We start from the raw sequence: 14317 nt of genomic DNA on the forward strand, positions 1-14317 counted from the left end.
TGGGGGCATGAAGCCTCCTACAAGTATGAAAGCGCTGAAGGGTTCAACAACACAGCGGAGTGACCATCATCAGCCCCCTACATACTATAATCCAACATCCAAGCTACTAACACAACAACACGACAAGATAGTGTACTACTGCTACTCTACAAATACCGCAACAGGAGTGTAAGATTATAAAAGTTATAACAATAAGAAGATAAAAAAAATATATTTTAATACGCTGTATGAAAAAAAAGATTAGGTCGTGTGTATGAGGAGTGTGTGAGTGTATTAGCACCCGGACACGAGCATCCTCATCCTCATCCTCGGTGTTGAGAAGTGAAGATTTATCCGAGCCACTTGCGTCCGCTGTCCCGAATAAGCTGTTACTACGGAAACAAACCCGTATTACAGTAAAGTGTCAGAGAGAGTGTTAATATTATCCTGTGTTTATTGTCAGAGCTGCTGTTACAGGAAATTAATCAACACCTCTCGTCCAATCAGAATCCAGCAGCGCTGCGATATTAACATTTCAGTATGAATTTCAGTTCCCGTGGCTGAACATATTCTGAGAGAAGTCGTGGCCTAATGGTTAGAGAGTTTGACTCCTAACCCTAAGGTTGTGGGTTCGAGTCTCGGGCCGGCAATACGACGACTGAGGTGCCCTTGAGCAAGGCACCGAACCCCCCCCAACTGCTCCCTGGGCACCGCAGCATAAATGGCTGCCCACTGCTCCTGGTGTGTGTTCACGGTGTGTGTGTGTTCACTGCTATGTGTGTGTGTGTGTGTGTGTGTGTGTGTGTGTGTGTGTGTGTGTGTGTGTGTGCGCACTTTGGATGGGTTAAATGCAGAGAACAAATTCTGATTATGGGTCACCGTACTTAGCCGTATGTCACGTCACATCACGTTCTTCACACATCCACGTGCGCATTCGTTCCACGTGCTGACGTCTTACAGGCTACCTTTAAAACTTCGCTCGTTATTGTCGTTCAGGATCTAAAGAGAAAGTTACTGACCTCTTTTTTTAAATCTCGCCGTGTTTCAGACGGTGTTTTTTTTTTAATAAAAACAATGATTGAGTACGAAGCGCCTCTTCCATTAGTTTTGGGCCTTTTCAGTTCCTCTCATCTCTTTCAGAAAGCGTCTCTTTTTGTGATTCGTTCTGACTTTGATAAGATTCAAACTGACACAGGTTATATTTAATGGATTAATCAGAGTAAGAGAGAGAGAGAGAGAGAGAGAGAGAGAGAGAGAGCTTTCATGCCTTTTCTTCTTTTCACAACTTGTGAGAGCTCGCATCCTTTTTTTTTTTCTTAACTGGAAAGAGATACGCATTAAGGACACAATGTCCTGGAGGACGCATGTAACTGGCCCCTATTCTCTATTTTTTTCGGAGGATGCAGATTGAAAAACTCTTTCTATCGTCTTGCCCTAATTGATAGCATGATTAGGTAAGACAACATGAACAGAGTCACGGTGACAACGACCTCCAAACCAAATCCATTACCATGCAATTGTTAGCATTTCCATTTCTGCTGATTCACCAGGCAGAAGCCTTTATCTGGCAAAATGTGATCCGACAGCAGACTGGGGGGTGTTAAAGGATTTAGAAAGAATGAACAGAGTTCGGGTTAAAGGAAAAGGCTGACGTGGGACCACGAGAACAAAACAGCCCTTTTCTGGTTAGTATTAGTAATGTTTTATTTCTTTTTGCTGTATTAAACAGTATTTAGGATTGAAAGTAGAGCTTTAGGATCGGTTTGAGACGTGTTCACTACGTGTAATGTCAATAAATATCTGCACCTGTGAGTTTATATATATATTATTATATGTTATTCATTCATTCATTCATTTTCTACCGCTTATCCGAACTTCTCGGGTCACGGGGAGCCTGTGCCTATCTCAGGCATCATCGGGCATCGAGGCAGGATACACCCTGGACGGAGTTCCAACCCATCACAGGGCACACACACACTCTTATTCACTCACACACACACTCACACACTACGGACAATTTCCCAGAGATGCCAATCAACCTACCATGCATGTCTTTGGACCGGGGGAGGAAACCGGAGTACCCGGAGGAAACCCCCGAGGCACGGGGAGAACATGCAAACTCCACACACACAAGGTGGAGGTGGGAATCGAACCCCCAACCCTGGAGGTGTGAGGCGAACGTGCTAACCACTAAGCCACCATGCCATTATTGGGACAATTTTTGTTATTTCGTTGTTGTTGTTTTTTTTTAGGTCTTGACCTCAACACAATTTTGATCTCAACCTCATCGACGCTGCGTTCAACTTAACTGTGAAGTAACAAGTCAGAATTATGTCATTTTTTTCAACCCTCGTGTGTTTGAGCTATAAAGCTGGAAACACACAGCTGGCTACGTGTGATGATGTTCAATCCTCGAAACATTGAACTGTGGTGTCGGGGTTATAGAATACAGAGTAGAACTCGTTGAGAAAGGTAAGAAGTTCTCCTGTGTGTTGAACTCGTGTTTGTGTAGGACGTCTTAATTCTGCTGTGGTTTTTAAGTTAAGTGTTAGTTGAACACAGCTTTAGACACTTTTCCCAATCTAGGCTTTTTGGGAGGAAACCACGACTAGCAGGCTCAGGAGTTATGACATGGTGTTACACGTTGGTTAAAATATATAATGTTCAGAAATAAAAATGTGCTGAATCTCTGCTGTAACACATTAGCTTAGTCATGATGAGACACACACACACACACACACACACACACACACACACACACACACACACACAGTATACACAGTATGTTGTATATACAGGACTGGTTTTTCTTGTCACTGTGTGTTCTGTACACTGCTGCTCTCTATATGCTAAAGAACACTCTGTACTCAGGGAAGTTCAGCTGCTAAACTCTGTACCTTCTCTATAGGCTGTTTCCTGTTGATACAAAGTCTCTCTCTCTCTCTCTCTCTCTCTCTCTCTCTCTCTCTCTCTCTCTCTCTCTCTCTCTCTCTCTGTCTTTTCGGTCTCACTCTCCGTCTTAATCTTTTTCCATGTTGCTCAAATTCCTTCTAGTAGAATTTCTCTTAGCAACTCTGCAGTGTTTATAATTTATAATTTATAGCTAAATGTAAAATCATGTTTGGAAAGACATCTCTCTCTCTCTCTCTCTCTCTCTCTCTCTCTCCCTTTCTTTCTTTCTCTCTCTCTCCTTCTCTCTCTCCCTCTTTCTTTTTCACTCTCTCTCTCTATATATATATTCTCTCTCTCTCCCTCACTCTCTCTATCTGTCCTCTCTCTCTCTCAATCTCTGTCCTTTCTCTCTCTCTCCCTCTCTCTTCTTTCTCTCCCCCTCTCCTTTTCTCTCTCTCTCCTTCTCTCTCTCTCTCTCTCTCTCTCTCTCTCTCTCTCTCTCTCTCTCTCTCTCTCTCTCTCTCTCTCTGACACACATTAAGACAGACACAGTGACTGAATCGATGCAGCCTCGTTCTTTATTCTTATTCAGTATCTCTAGTGAATCATATGTACATCAAAGCTGATGGATAAAAGGATGGATGAACAGATCTTTCTGAAAATGCATTAATCTCTCTGAGTGCATTGCTGTCTCATTGGTGTAGTTTCCTTCCTTACCATTCTGATCACACACACACACACACACACACACACACACACACTCTATGACCTCCCATGTTGACTCTTTCCGTCACACACACAGCAGCTACTAGAGAATTTCACATTATACATGTCATAAACAGGGATTTCTAAATTTAAATGATGTTTAATTTTTAATTTGTGATTTTATCTAAAAAAAAAAAAAAACACACTAATAAACAAAGTGCTTGGACCCCTAATGATTGCTGCTCTTTGTTTTTCATCGATTCATCACTGAACAACACATTTACTCTCCATGTCCTTTATTTATTCTGTTAATGTTTATGATAATAATATAATAATAAGATTAATAATAATAATAATAATAATAATAATAATAATAATAATAATAATAATAATAAATCACCGATTCTCTTCCCCCCCGGTGTTTAGAGGGTCGTTGACCTTCTGAACACGGTGACCGAACATGAAGTTCACACTGATTTGGCGTTGATGCTCCTGCAGCGGTCTAACATGAGACAGCAAAACTCAGCTTCACAGAATAGACCTGTGCAACGGTGGAGCGTTACCATGGCAACAGCTCACCAACAAATTAGCAATAAAATAATAGTAATATTAATAATGCACAAAACTAATATAGGCTGCGGGTGGATCTTTAGAGACTTGGATAAGAAATACATCAGTGATTCATTTAAAACTGCGATCGCTAGTTTGCATACATGAAAACAACAACAACAACAACAACAATAATAATAATAATAATAATAATAATAATAATAATAATAATAAGGGATTGTGCTCTATTATATCATGCTATAACAATGATAAAATTATTTTTATTGTCGAATAATTATTTTGATGCTCAAACCGATTATAACAATAATTAGTATTTAATCTATAATTTTTTTACAACGTATTTATTTAAGCACTAATATTTATCCGATATTTTTTCAATTTCGTTTCCTTATTATTTATTAAAGATCTATAAAATTAAATGAATTAACTTTAATATTTTTATAATTATTCTCATATTCAATTATTTCACTTTAGACATTATATTTATTATTAATTATTTCTGAAATTATCACTACATTAAAAAAAACCTCTAAACTATTGTGTGTACATACAGTCTAGAACAAAAGTTTTCACACCTCTCAAAAATATTTAATTTACAACCTTCAGGTTTCTCGGACGTTTCTGTCTCATCACGTAATAAAAACGAACAAACGTTAGTATTTATTATTATTATTATTATAAAACTTATTTAAACTTATTCGTGTATCGCTTTTGATGACGGACGTCGCATCAAAGCAGCTTTACAGAAAATAAACATAGTACAAAAGGATTTGTGTTATACAAAGGCTCGAGATTAATATTAGACTTATTAAATGTATAAATTATAAGAGCTATAAATAAAAGTAATTATAATGTGAATAAAATATATCACGTAATTCTAGAGTTTACGGATTAAAGCGAATACACAATAAAGTTTTATTTAATTGTTGTTTATTTAGGGGAAAAAAATAGGTACATGACAGACAGCTTTCATTATAGTGAACAAATACTTCACAGAAACTTTGAGTGTTTAACAGAATTATGACTAAACTGACTTGACTTCGTGGATGAAAATCATTATGCCATGATAATCTGAACAGAACAAAGAATTATCTGAAGGTCAAGCGTTAAGCTCTCTGTTCGCAGCGTTGTCCGAAACGTCCGGAAATTTCCGCCCCTTCCCTTTTAGCCCGCCGTATAACTGACAGCGCGTGCGTTTGACCTGCAAACATTTTATCTGAGGAAATTTCGTGGTGACTAAAGGAAAAGAGGTTGACAACGGGATGTGATGATGATGATGGTTTGAGGTATTTAGAGCATCGGTTGCTGACGCGGTAAAAGATCGACGACGATGAAAGACACAAGGAGGTCCCGGTGAGCGTACGTTCCGTAGCGAACATGTCGGGAAAAAAATGTGAAAAAAATGAGGTAGAACCATTGAACAAGTAAACCAGGAAATAAACCCTTTCACAACACGAGCCAGAAAGTGAACCTTGTCAGAAAGAGAAACCGTCGTCAGACGCGTTCAGGGGGAAGCAGCGAGTTCACATTCAATGTACAACTTCTACTGACTCGGTTTCCCAAGAATCATAAAAAGTGTCCGTTTAAACCGTCGATGAAATAGAATTCCCCAAATCGGAGGCCACCGATTTCCCTTTTCATAATTTACACAACTGAAAGCTTATAAAGACACACGTTTGTCTGTAAACACTGTTTTCGACATGCACAAAAGTATGTGCACCCCCAACCACTACACCGTTACGATCTTAGTGAACGTCTCGTTCTTTGTTCGTTCCACTCTGTATGATTATTTAGTGGAAGACTTTCCGCTAGACGTCGGAGCGTTTCTGTGGGAATTAGTGTTCGTTCGTTGTCGGGATGTTGAGACGTCTTCGTGGTCCAGCTTTGTGCCCGCGCGGGGACATCGTCATGCTGGAGCGGCGTTTGGGAATCTAACCCTAGGTCCATTAAAGATAAACTGTAAATCTGACGCATACAAAGCTCTTCGTGACAATTGTGTGTGTTTTTAGCTTTGTTGTGACAGTTTGAAGCAGAGCCACGTACGGGGTGTAACGGTCATGGGGGTGGGGGGTTTGAGGGGCTATACTGTTGGTCATTTAGTGTTATTTTGTTCTAAGGCTGGTCGACCTGACGTGACACAGGTACGTTGGTTTTAGAGAAAGCTTTGCAGCAGAGCGGTCTCCGTGAACACGCAGCTGATGATGGTGGAAGTTCACATGAGGACTGATATTTCTGAATAGGTCATTTTTAAGGTTTCCACGTGAACAGCGTTAATCGTGTGGATTGTTGTTTGTTGTTTGTTTTTCTTGCAGTTTCATTTCGACACATTCATTATGGTGGTTTTTAAACTTTGGAAGCTAATTTAAATAGTCGTGTACATCGCGGATTTCCTGTATGTGCGGAGACACGCGATGACCGAATCGTGACACGGATCGTTATCCTGCGTATGAACAAACGATTAATGTGCGCATATTTTAGAATATGCAAATGTTTCTACATAAAATTAAAAAAAAAAAAACTTAAAAAGTACATAAAAATAAAATCCCAGAGAGCACTGAAAACTTTTTGTAAAGTGTCGTCCTTTTTTTGTAAGTGAGATGTGTATCTGAGACAAATATAAAAAAAAAAGAAAAAAAAGAAAGGAAATAAGGCACAGGAGTAATGTCATGAAACAGGAAGCTGCTGTTGAGCCCTACCCCCCCCCCACACACACACACACACAGGATAAAGTGTTCTCTTTACTTTGTTCACAGTACGTCTTTCCATGACTGTTCTTACTCCCACGCCGACTCCTGAAAAGTTCTTCAATATCCCTAAGAACATCGTAGAATCCGTGACGTCGTCCGCTCTTTGTTGTGGAAAGCGCGGCGGTGACGAACACAACAATGTGCAACATGTCGTCTCTTCTCCTGTCCGTGGTCCCGAATAATGGCGTGACCGATACAACAGAAAAGCATTTTTTTCCCAATTAAACAATATATATATATTTTACTTCTATTTAAGTCTGAAAAGAACTGAAGAGCAGACATGCAGAAACGTCAGGCACGATCGTTTGTTGGATTTCTGAGCCCTGGGCTGATTTCCATCACAAACTGGAGATTTTAATTTCCTGTCCTCGTACTGAGACGTGCTTCTGAGATCCTGCCCTCCGTCTCCCCGAGCAGTCGGGCGCTCGCGCCGCTCTCGGCCCTGAGGAGACACAAACGGATGGTTTAGAGAGAATGGAATGAATCTGATCTCTCTCAGACAGCGCCGGGCACGAGGCTGGAAAAACATCCGTCTAACATCGAGATTGTGACCAGTGAAAGAGTCAGAATACGGAAGAAGCAAAGCACAAAACCATCAGAATCATAATCGTATGGACTGAAACGTTATATAATGTCTAAACATTTAATTTAAGCTATTAACAACAACAGCGAGACAGAACCGCTAACATGTTGGGCTATTTATTTATTTAATTAACTCATCTTAATTGATAAAATATTTGATTTATTTACGTGTGTAAGGATAATAATAATTTAAAAAAAAAACTGCCTTTTTTTTAGTCCAAAATCTAAAGTATAGATTAGAAATGAAAAAAAATAAATAAAATGAAAGTTATTCTATGTCTCTCTGAACGCTCACAGACGCTCTTGCTTAAACGCACTGAGGTTTCTGTATTCGGTCTCTAGAGAAAAGACTGAATTAAACCCAGCTCGGGATTAGAGTTCGGGTACCGTGAGTCCTGTACGTAACAAACATGTCTGCGTGAGGACAAAATGTTCCAGGCGCGGTGTTGAGAAAAGGGGGAGGGGCTTACTGTACAAACTACTACAATTTTCTCCCTTTCACTTGTAAATCCTTTCTATTATCTGAGTCGAGGGAGAAACAACACCAGTCAAAATCTCTTGTCTCGGAACACCAGCCGGTGTGGAACACACCCACACACGCCTGTCCGATTCCATCTCAGTACAGAGGGGCAGGAAGGCGAGGGAGCAGGGAGTGTGTGTGGGTTTGGGGGGTGTATTGGTCAGCACAGACTTGTAGTATAACTGCTTTAGATACCAGAGGGTGAGTGAAGGGACTCGGCCATGTAAACACACTGCCACGTTCAACATCCAAAGTGGGACAGGTTTAGGCAACATGCTACTGATACAAAATACAACTGGCGTGGTGATTTTGTGACACCAAAGACAAACAGTGTAAAATTGTCATGAGTTGAGATTGGAGTTCGAGTGCTGGTTTGGAGCCTAATTTGGATATCAGTTCTTTCTGTTTCGACCGCCAAAGCACCGGCTCTGAACCAGGAAAAGTGGTTCTTAAGTAGCACCAAAACGTTGCTGGTCTAGACTTAAGAACCGCTTGCGTCAGGAGCTGGGGGCGGGGCTACTGTTAGCGCATTTGATAATGTACCTTAAGTATACTAATGTTTAATACACTTTTACTTTACCGCGATATGATACATTATCAGCACACATGATAGTAGGTAGCTACATGCTAAGGCTAAATTATTTTCTGTGTTAACGATAAAATAACGTTATGTACTTTATCGATTACAACCTCCGTTTATACAGGTTACATGGAGCCGCACGTACACGTTTTATTCGCCGTGTTTGGATGCTGATGTAGGTTCACAAAGGCATGAGCATTAACAGTAAAGCAACATCCGCCATTGTTGTTGTGTTTGTGTTTGTCGCTGCTGCGCTAAAACGTGACACGTATACAGTGACGTCACACTTGGCGCTGTGATGCTTTCTAGCCGGTGGAAAGGCAAACCGGTTCTTAGAAGGTTTGCCAGTGGAACCAACTTTGAACCAGTATTAGCGCTAGCTCTGAACCAGCACCCAGTTCTTTCCGGTGGAAAAGAGGCATAAAACGTTACTGGTCTAGACTTAAGAACCGCTTGTGTCAGGAGCTGTGGGCGGGGCTACTATTAGTGCCTGTGATAATGTACCTTAAGTATACTAATGTTTAATACACTTTTACTTTATTGCAATATGATCATTTATCAGCACACATGATAGTAGGTGGCTACATGCTAAGGCTAACTTTTTTCTGTGTTAATGATAAAATAACGTTATGTACTTTATCGATTACAACCTCCGTTTATACAGATTACACGGAGCTGCACGTACACGTTGGATTCGCCGTGTTTGGATGCTAATGTAGGTTCACAAAGCCATGAGCATTAACAGTCATTTAAGCAATGACAAGCAAAATCAGCCATTGTTGATGTGTTTGTGTTTGCCGCTGCAAATATTTGGTGATAGAAGCGAACACAGCGTTTAATAAACCTTCTGTATTTTCAGTGTCCTCGACATCCGGAAGCTAACCAGTTGATTCCACAGAGTTTGCTCGAGGAATTACGCGATACATGCTAGCGGTTACTATAAGGAGGGTGAAGGCCATCTTCTAGCATGTCAGGTGTGATATTATTGTGAGAGACAGCAACATACTTGAGCAATGAACGCACGAATGACTTCTCACCCTTAAAACCTTTTTTGGTGTCACGCGAAAGCTAGTAATGCTAATTTAGCTCTCAGGTATGAACCTTTGTGAGAACATATCTGAAGTCTGTCCTTCTGTGCAAAAGATGTCTGATCCTGTTAATCTAATTACGTGTGAAATCTCTTCGAGTTGCTGGGAAAAGGCTGGCGTACACACTCGGCCCCTGCAGCTAGAAGTGTTCTGGAATTAATTAAAGAAATACGCAACAGAGGGCGGCACCAGAAATTCCTGAGTAGGCAAAGAATAAAAAGATGTAAGACGCACACGTCAGAACGAAGACGGGCGGTGAAGCTCGGGGAGACGTGTGCAGCCTGGTGCAGTTAGTCTAAAGCTGTAGAAATGTGACTCATCGAGTCCTGGCCTTGCCCTCATCCTACGCAGGGCAACAGACTTCACAGGAACTGTACAAATGGTGAAGTGGTATAACTTGCCCTGGAACCGGTGTGACCTTCTGGAGGCAAAGTGTGGTACTGAGTAGAAATCTCGATCACACCTGACTGACCCTGCTTCAGTAGACCCTCCACCAAGCACCTTAAAAGTTCAGAAATTGTTGAAAAGTTCAAAAGGTCTATCCAACAAGACCCAGAGTCTCAGCAAACGTACCTGAAACTCAGCTTGGAGTTCATCTGTTCTGGTTCATGTGGCACACGTGACTTGGTCCATTCTGTGCTCGAGCTGGAAGGCGTCCGGTCGGTCCTCCGGATTCGCGGCCAGCATGTCGTGCAGAAGCGTCCGGACCGCGTTGGACATGGAGCTACGTGGCTTCTGTGGGATGTGTAGAACCATCCTCGGGTTCTCGAGCAGCGCCTCCCCCACTGGCACGATCTCACTGCCCTGACGGATGTACGTGCCCAAGAGCTCACGGTTCGACTCCCCGTCAATAAACGTGATCCGCTCGAGCATAGCCCAGATGATGATGCCGAGCGCAAAGATGTCCGCCTTCGCCGTGTAGTGGCCCTCCCATACCTCGGGCGCCATGAAGAAGTCCGAACCGCATGCTGACGACAACCAGAACTTGTTGACGTTGACATTCTTTTCGATGTGGCCTTCAGACCCATGTTCTACGCACCCGAGCCCGGCACACACCTTGCTCAGTCCGAAGTCGGCCACCTTGACGATGGGCTTGCCGAATCTGTGTGAGATCAGGATATTGTCAGGTTTGAGGTCACGGTGGACGATGTTGTTCTTGTGTAGGAAAGCCACGGCGCTGGTCAGCTGCTTCATAAAGCTCCTGTTAGTTCGTGGGTCCGGCAGCCGTGAGAGGATGTACTGGTTCAGGTCCCCACCTTCGCAGAACTCCATTACAAACCAGAGGTAGCACGGTTCCTCAGGATAACCAGGGATGCGCTCACCTGCAAATAACAAAAAAAAAAAACGTATAAAATAATGGCACCTTTTAGAAGGCAATCAAAAACGAGCCGATCTCTGAGGTACACAACGTATTCTTGTTTCAAATTATTGCTGGAATGGGAGCAGGTATCTAAACTTCTTCTAGATTAGCTGGCTTGCTAAGCTAATTACCTGAAACAGAAAACGAACACACCTGTACTAGCTGAAAATATTTGGAACCTTGGAAATGATTGAAATTTTTGCAAGCAAATTTTGTTCCGGTTGAACTTTAAGGTCTGAAGTTTTATTTTGTTATTCTGAAAAGGAACTCGAGTCGGATCTGACTTCTGACAGCTAGCCATCTTTCGAATCTACGTACAAGGAGTCCACAATAAAATTTCTACATTTTCATTACGGAAACGTGGCCTAAGAACAAAATAACACTATAGAACAGGAACACCAGGAACGGGTCTTTACCCCAACGAAGCGGATTCGCCCATGGGGACGTGTGAAAGGAACGCCGGGAAAGGGGGGGAGGGACACGTTGAACTGTACTAACAAGTTTGGTACACAATACAGTTGTGTCTAATCGACCTGACGACGTGTTGCCGAGTCAGAAAAAGCCTTGTATGTTCTTCTGTCAAATTCAGAGCTGGTGTCAAACTAATAAGCCAGTATTTAAAGAACTCTTCGTACACTGAATATCGGCTGCTGTGTATTTTTATGCTTTTATACGTTTTGACTAAACAGCCTTCTTTACACATGCACGAAGGCTTCAGCAGTGAAACAAGGCAGAAGAGTAGCTCGAGGAGCTCTTTTTAGTTCTCGAAATAGAAAGATGGTCCCCGGTTTTTCCACTCTGGAGTATCTGGGGTCTTTCTTTAGCGCGCAGCTGCTGGTTTATTCGTATCCCTGTACGGTAACTACTTCGGGACTAACGGTGTTTCTAACTTAACTAACTCTTTCTAACTTTCTAACTCTGACAGAACATCGAGTTAATTACGTACTGACGCGGGCACCGAGTGACTGGACGTCTTCCACAGAACACTGTACTGACGCTGGTTATCCGTCAGGGCCTTGTGATCGCTTACGAAGCTTCTCTTCCCGATTTTAAAGTGGAACGGCTGCTGACCGACTTTATAAGAGTCGTAAAATAAGACAAATTTCTTATATGACTAAAATTTTAGCAATAAGTTAGAAATGGTTTTTACAAACGTTATAATCATATTATAACGTTTGTAGAACCCTCCCCCCAATAAAGGGTTTAATTTTTAGACCTGAGATGAAACACATCTAAGGCAAACACACCCCACACCCCAGTAAACAGGATCAACAGCCACTACTGCGGAAAGACAAAATAATCAGAGAAGAAAAACAGGAACGAAAAATGGCTGAAATCCAACAACTTGATGAAGAGGATGAAGATCTAATACCTAATAAATGTAACCCCAAAATAAGATTATTATTATAGTTCATGTTGTTAATCTGAGGACAGAAAGGGGTCCTGAACAGAAGCAAAACAAGTCCAGCAGAAGAAATGGGGGCAGGGAAAGGAGGGTTAATGGACGTGAACAGGGAAGGAAGGGGTTAATGACCAAAAGCTGGAACACGATGTTCTCTTACAGGCTGCAAGCTCAGTTTATAACACTTACACAACACAAGCTCGAGTGTTAAATAAATAAGTGCAGTAATATCTAATATTCCACACTTTTAACACCACGTGCACGAGGCTTCCAGGAGAACTTTATGATGCAGTTTATTTGGATTTCATTTACTTCAATCATATACAGGAAGTGAAAAAACAGGAAGCGGTCACACTCACTGTGTCTTAACACTTTACTCGAGAAACATGATTTATTATGTGATATTGTGTGTGAGAAAGAGAGTGAGAGTGTGTGTGAGAGTGTGTGTGAGAGAGAGTGAGGGTGTGAGTGAGAGAAAGAGTGTGTGTGTGTGAGTGAGAGTGAGTGTGACAGTGTGAGTGTGAGTGTGAGAGAGAGAGTGAGGGTGTGAGTGAGAGAAAGAGTGTGTGTGTGTGTGTGTGTGAGTGAGAGTGAATATGAGTGCGAGAGTGAATGTGAGAGTGTGTGTGAGAAAGGGGGGAGGTGTGTGAGTGTTTAGCTGCTACCTGCTGCTTACATAACATCGTGTCTCACCTTTTAATGAAGTTTCCACTAAACGTAAATACTGCTTGGATCTTTTGTTCCCGTGGCTCATTTTCTGCGCCATGCCGTTCCTCTCCAGCACGCACTCCTCTAACTGCACGATGTTCTCGTGTTTCTTCTCCAAACTCGCCAAGGCCCAAAACTCAGCCAGGGCCAGTTCGACCTTCTCCGGAGCGTCGCAGCGCAGCTTCTTCACCGCCACCCGTGCGCCGCCTTTCCGGGCCGCGGCCTCGTACACGACCCCGTAGCTTCCCCGCCCCACCTCCCGGAGCAGGTTGTACCGCGGTGCCATGAGCACGACGGGCTTCTGCAGGCGGACACGCGCGGACGAGCCTGAGGTAAAGCGGGGTGTCGCGTCTGTGAGGGACCTCAGAACCTTCACGTCGTCCCGCTTCATGTTGGCGCTTCTACTGCAGCTCCGTCTCCCGCTCCTTAGAACTAAATGTCTCCGGGTCGCGTTGCGTAACTCCATCACTTTCATGACTTAGAGCTACTTTTATTTTAATAGTTTTCCTTCTCTTTCATTCCCCATCGCGTCGTTTCACGGACGTAAACAATAATACAACCGTCCTCAGCTAACGCTTTAGCATCCGAATGGGGGCGTGACATCACCGAGATGTACCATTTCTCCTCAAGACGGAGGGGGGAACAACCGAAAACGCCAACGCCAATCCTCCACCCGTGTTATGCTCATAGAACTATTTATATAAACTCGTTATCAAACGGGAGCTTACTAAATAAAACGGATCATAATTACAAGTTATTTGAAGACGTTTTAAAAGTTTTAGAGAATTATCTATAAAGTTGTATCTACCTAAAAATGGACGAATCCACCATTTGCAATGAGGAAGGGTCAATTATTTTGTGGACGGGGGTGTGTGTGTGTGCGGGGCGATGTAATATAAATAAATGTATTAAGTGTTATTTTATTGTGCTGTAGTTACGGTTTAGAAATGATTTAAAACCAGTATAAAGACGAATTTTCGTTGAAATGTGATATGTAACATGTTTAACCCTGGCTTCCTGCCAACGGGAAAATGGTTTGGTCGTCAACATGGACGTTCACGTGAGGGATGTGCACGTGCGGAACAGCATGTGCAGACCCTAACACATTGTGAACATGTTTAATTGGTGAAAATGGTGTAAAAATCTCACAAATTGTTCACTTCTATTTTTTCCCTATTTTTTTT

General features: G+C 42.2%; 1 protein-coding gene across 1 annotated transcript; it reads right to left on the reverse strand.

Annotated features, from left to right (window-relative positions):
• Positions 1 to 5059: 5059 nt before the first annotated feature.
• stk35 (serine/threonine kinase 35) lies at positions 5060 to 14043 on the reverse strand. Its single transcript, XM_027165495.2, has 3 exons — positions 13119 to 14043; positions 10237 to 10985; positions 5060 to 7335 (listed from the first exon to the last, which is right to left on the reverse strand). Exons 1-2 carry the CDS (start codon positions 13606 to 13608, stop codon positions 10270 to 10272), a joined length of 1206 nt encoding a protein of 401 aa, XP_027021296.1. The 5' UTR covers positions 13609 to 14043; the 3' UTR covers positions 5060 to 7335; positions 10237 to 10269.
• Positions 14044 to 14317: the final 274 nt, after the last annotated feature.

This window comes from Tachysurus fulvidraco, chromosome 23 (genome assembly GCF_022655615.1).
Source record: "Tachysurus fulvidraco isolate hzauxx_2018 chromosome 23, HZAU_PFXX_2.0, whole genome shotgun sequence".
Classification (NCBI taxonomy): domain Eukaryota; kingdom Metazoa; phylum Chordata; class Actinopteri; order Siluriformes; family Bagridae; genus Tachysurus; species Tachysurus fulvidraco.

Bases quoted from the DNA above. Each gene is read 5' to 3' on its own strand.
- stk35 (XM_027165495.2), bottom strand. From the start codon at position 13,608: ATGAAAGTGATGGAGTTACGCAACGCGACCCGGAGACATTTAGTTCTA. The intron at 10,986-13,118 runs GTGAGACACGAT...TGTTATTTGCAG, and splicing joins AGTGGAAACTTCATTAAAAG to GTGAGCGCATCCCTGGTTAT.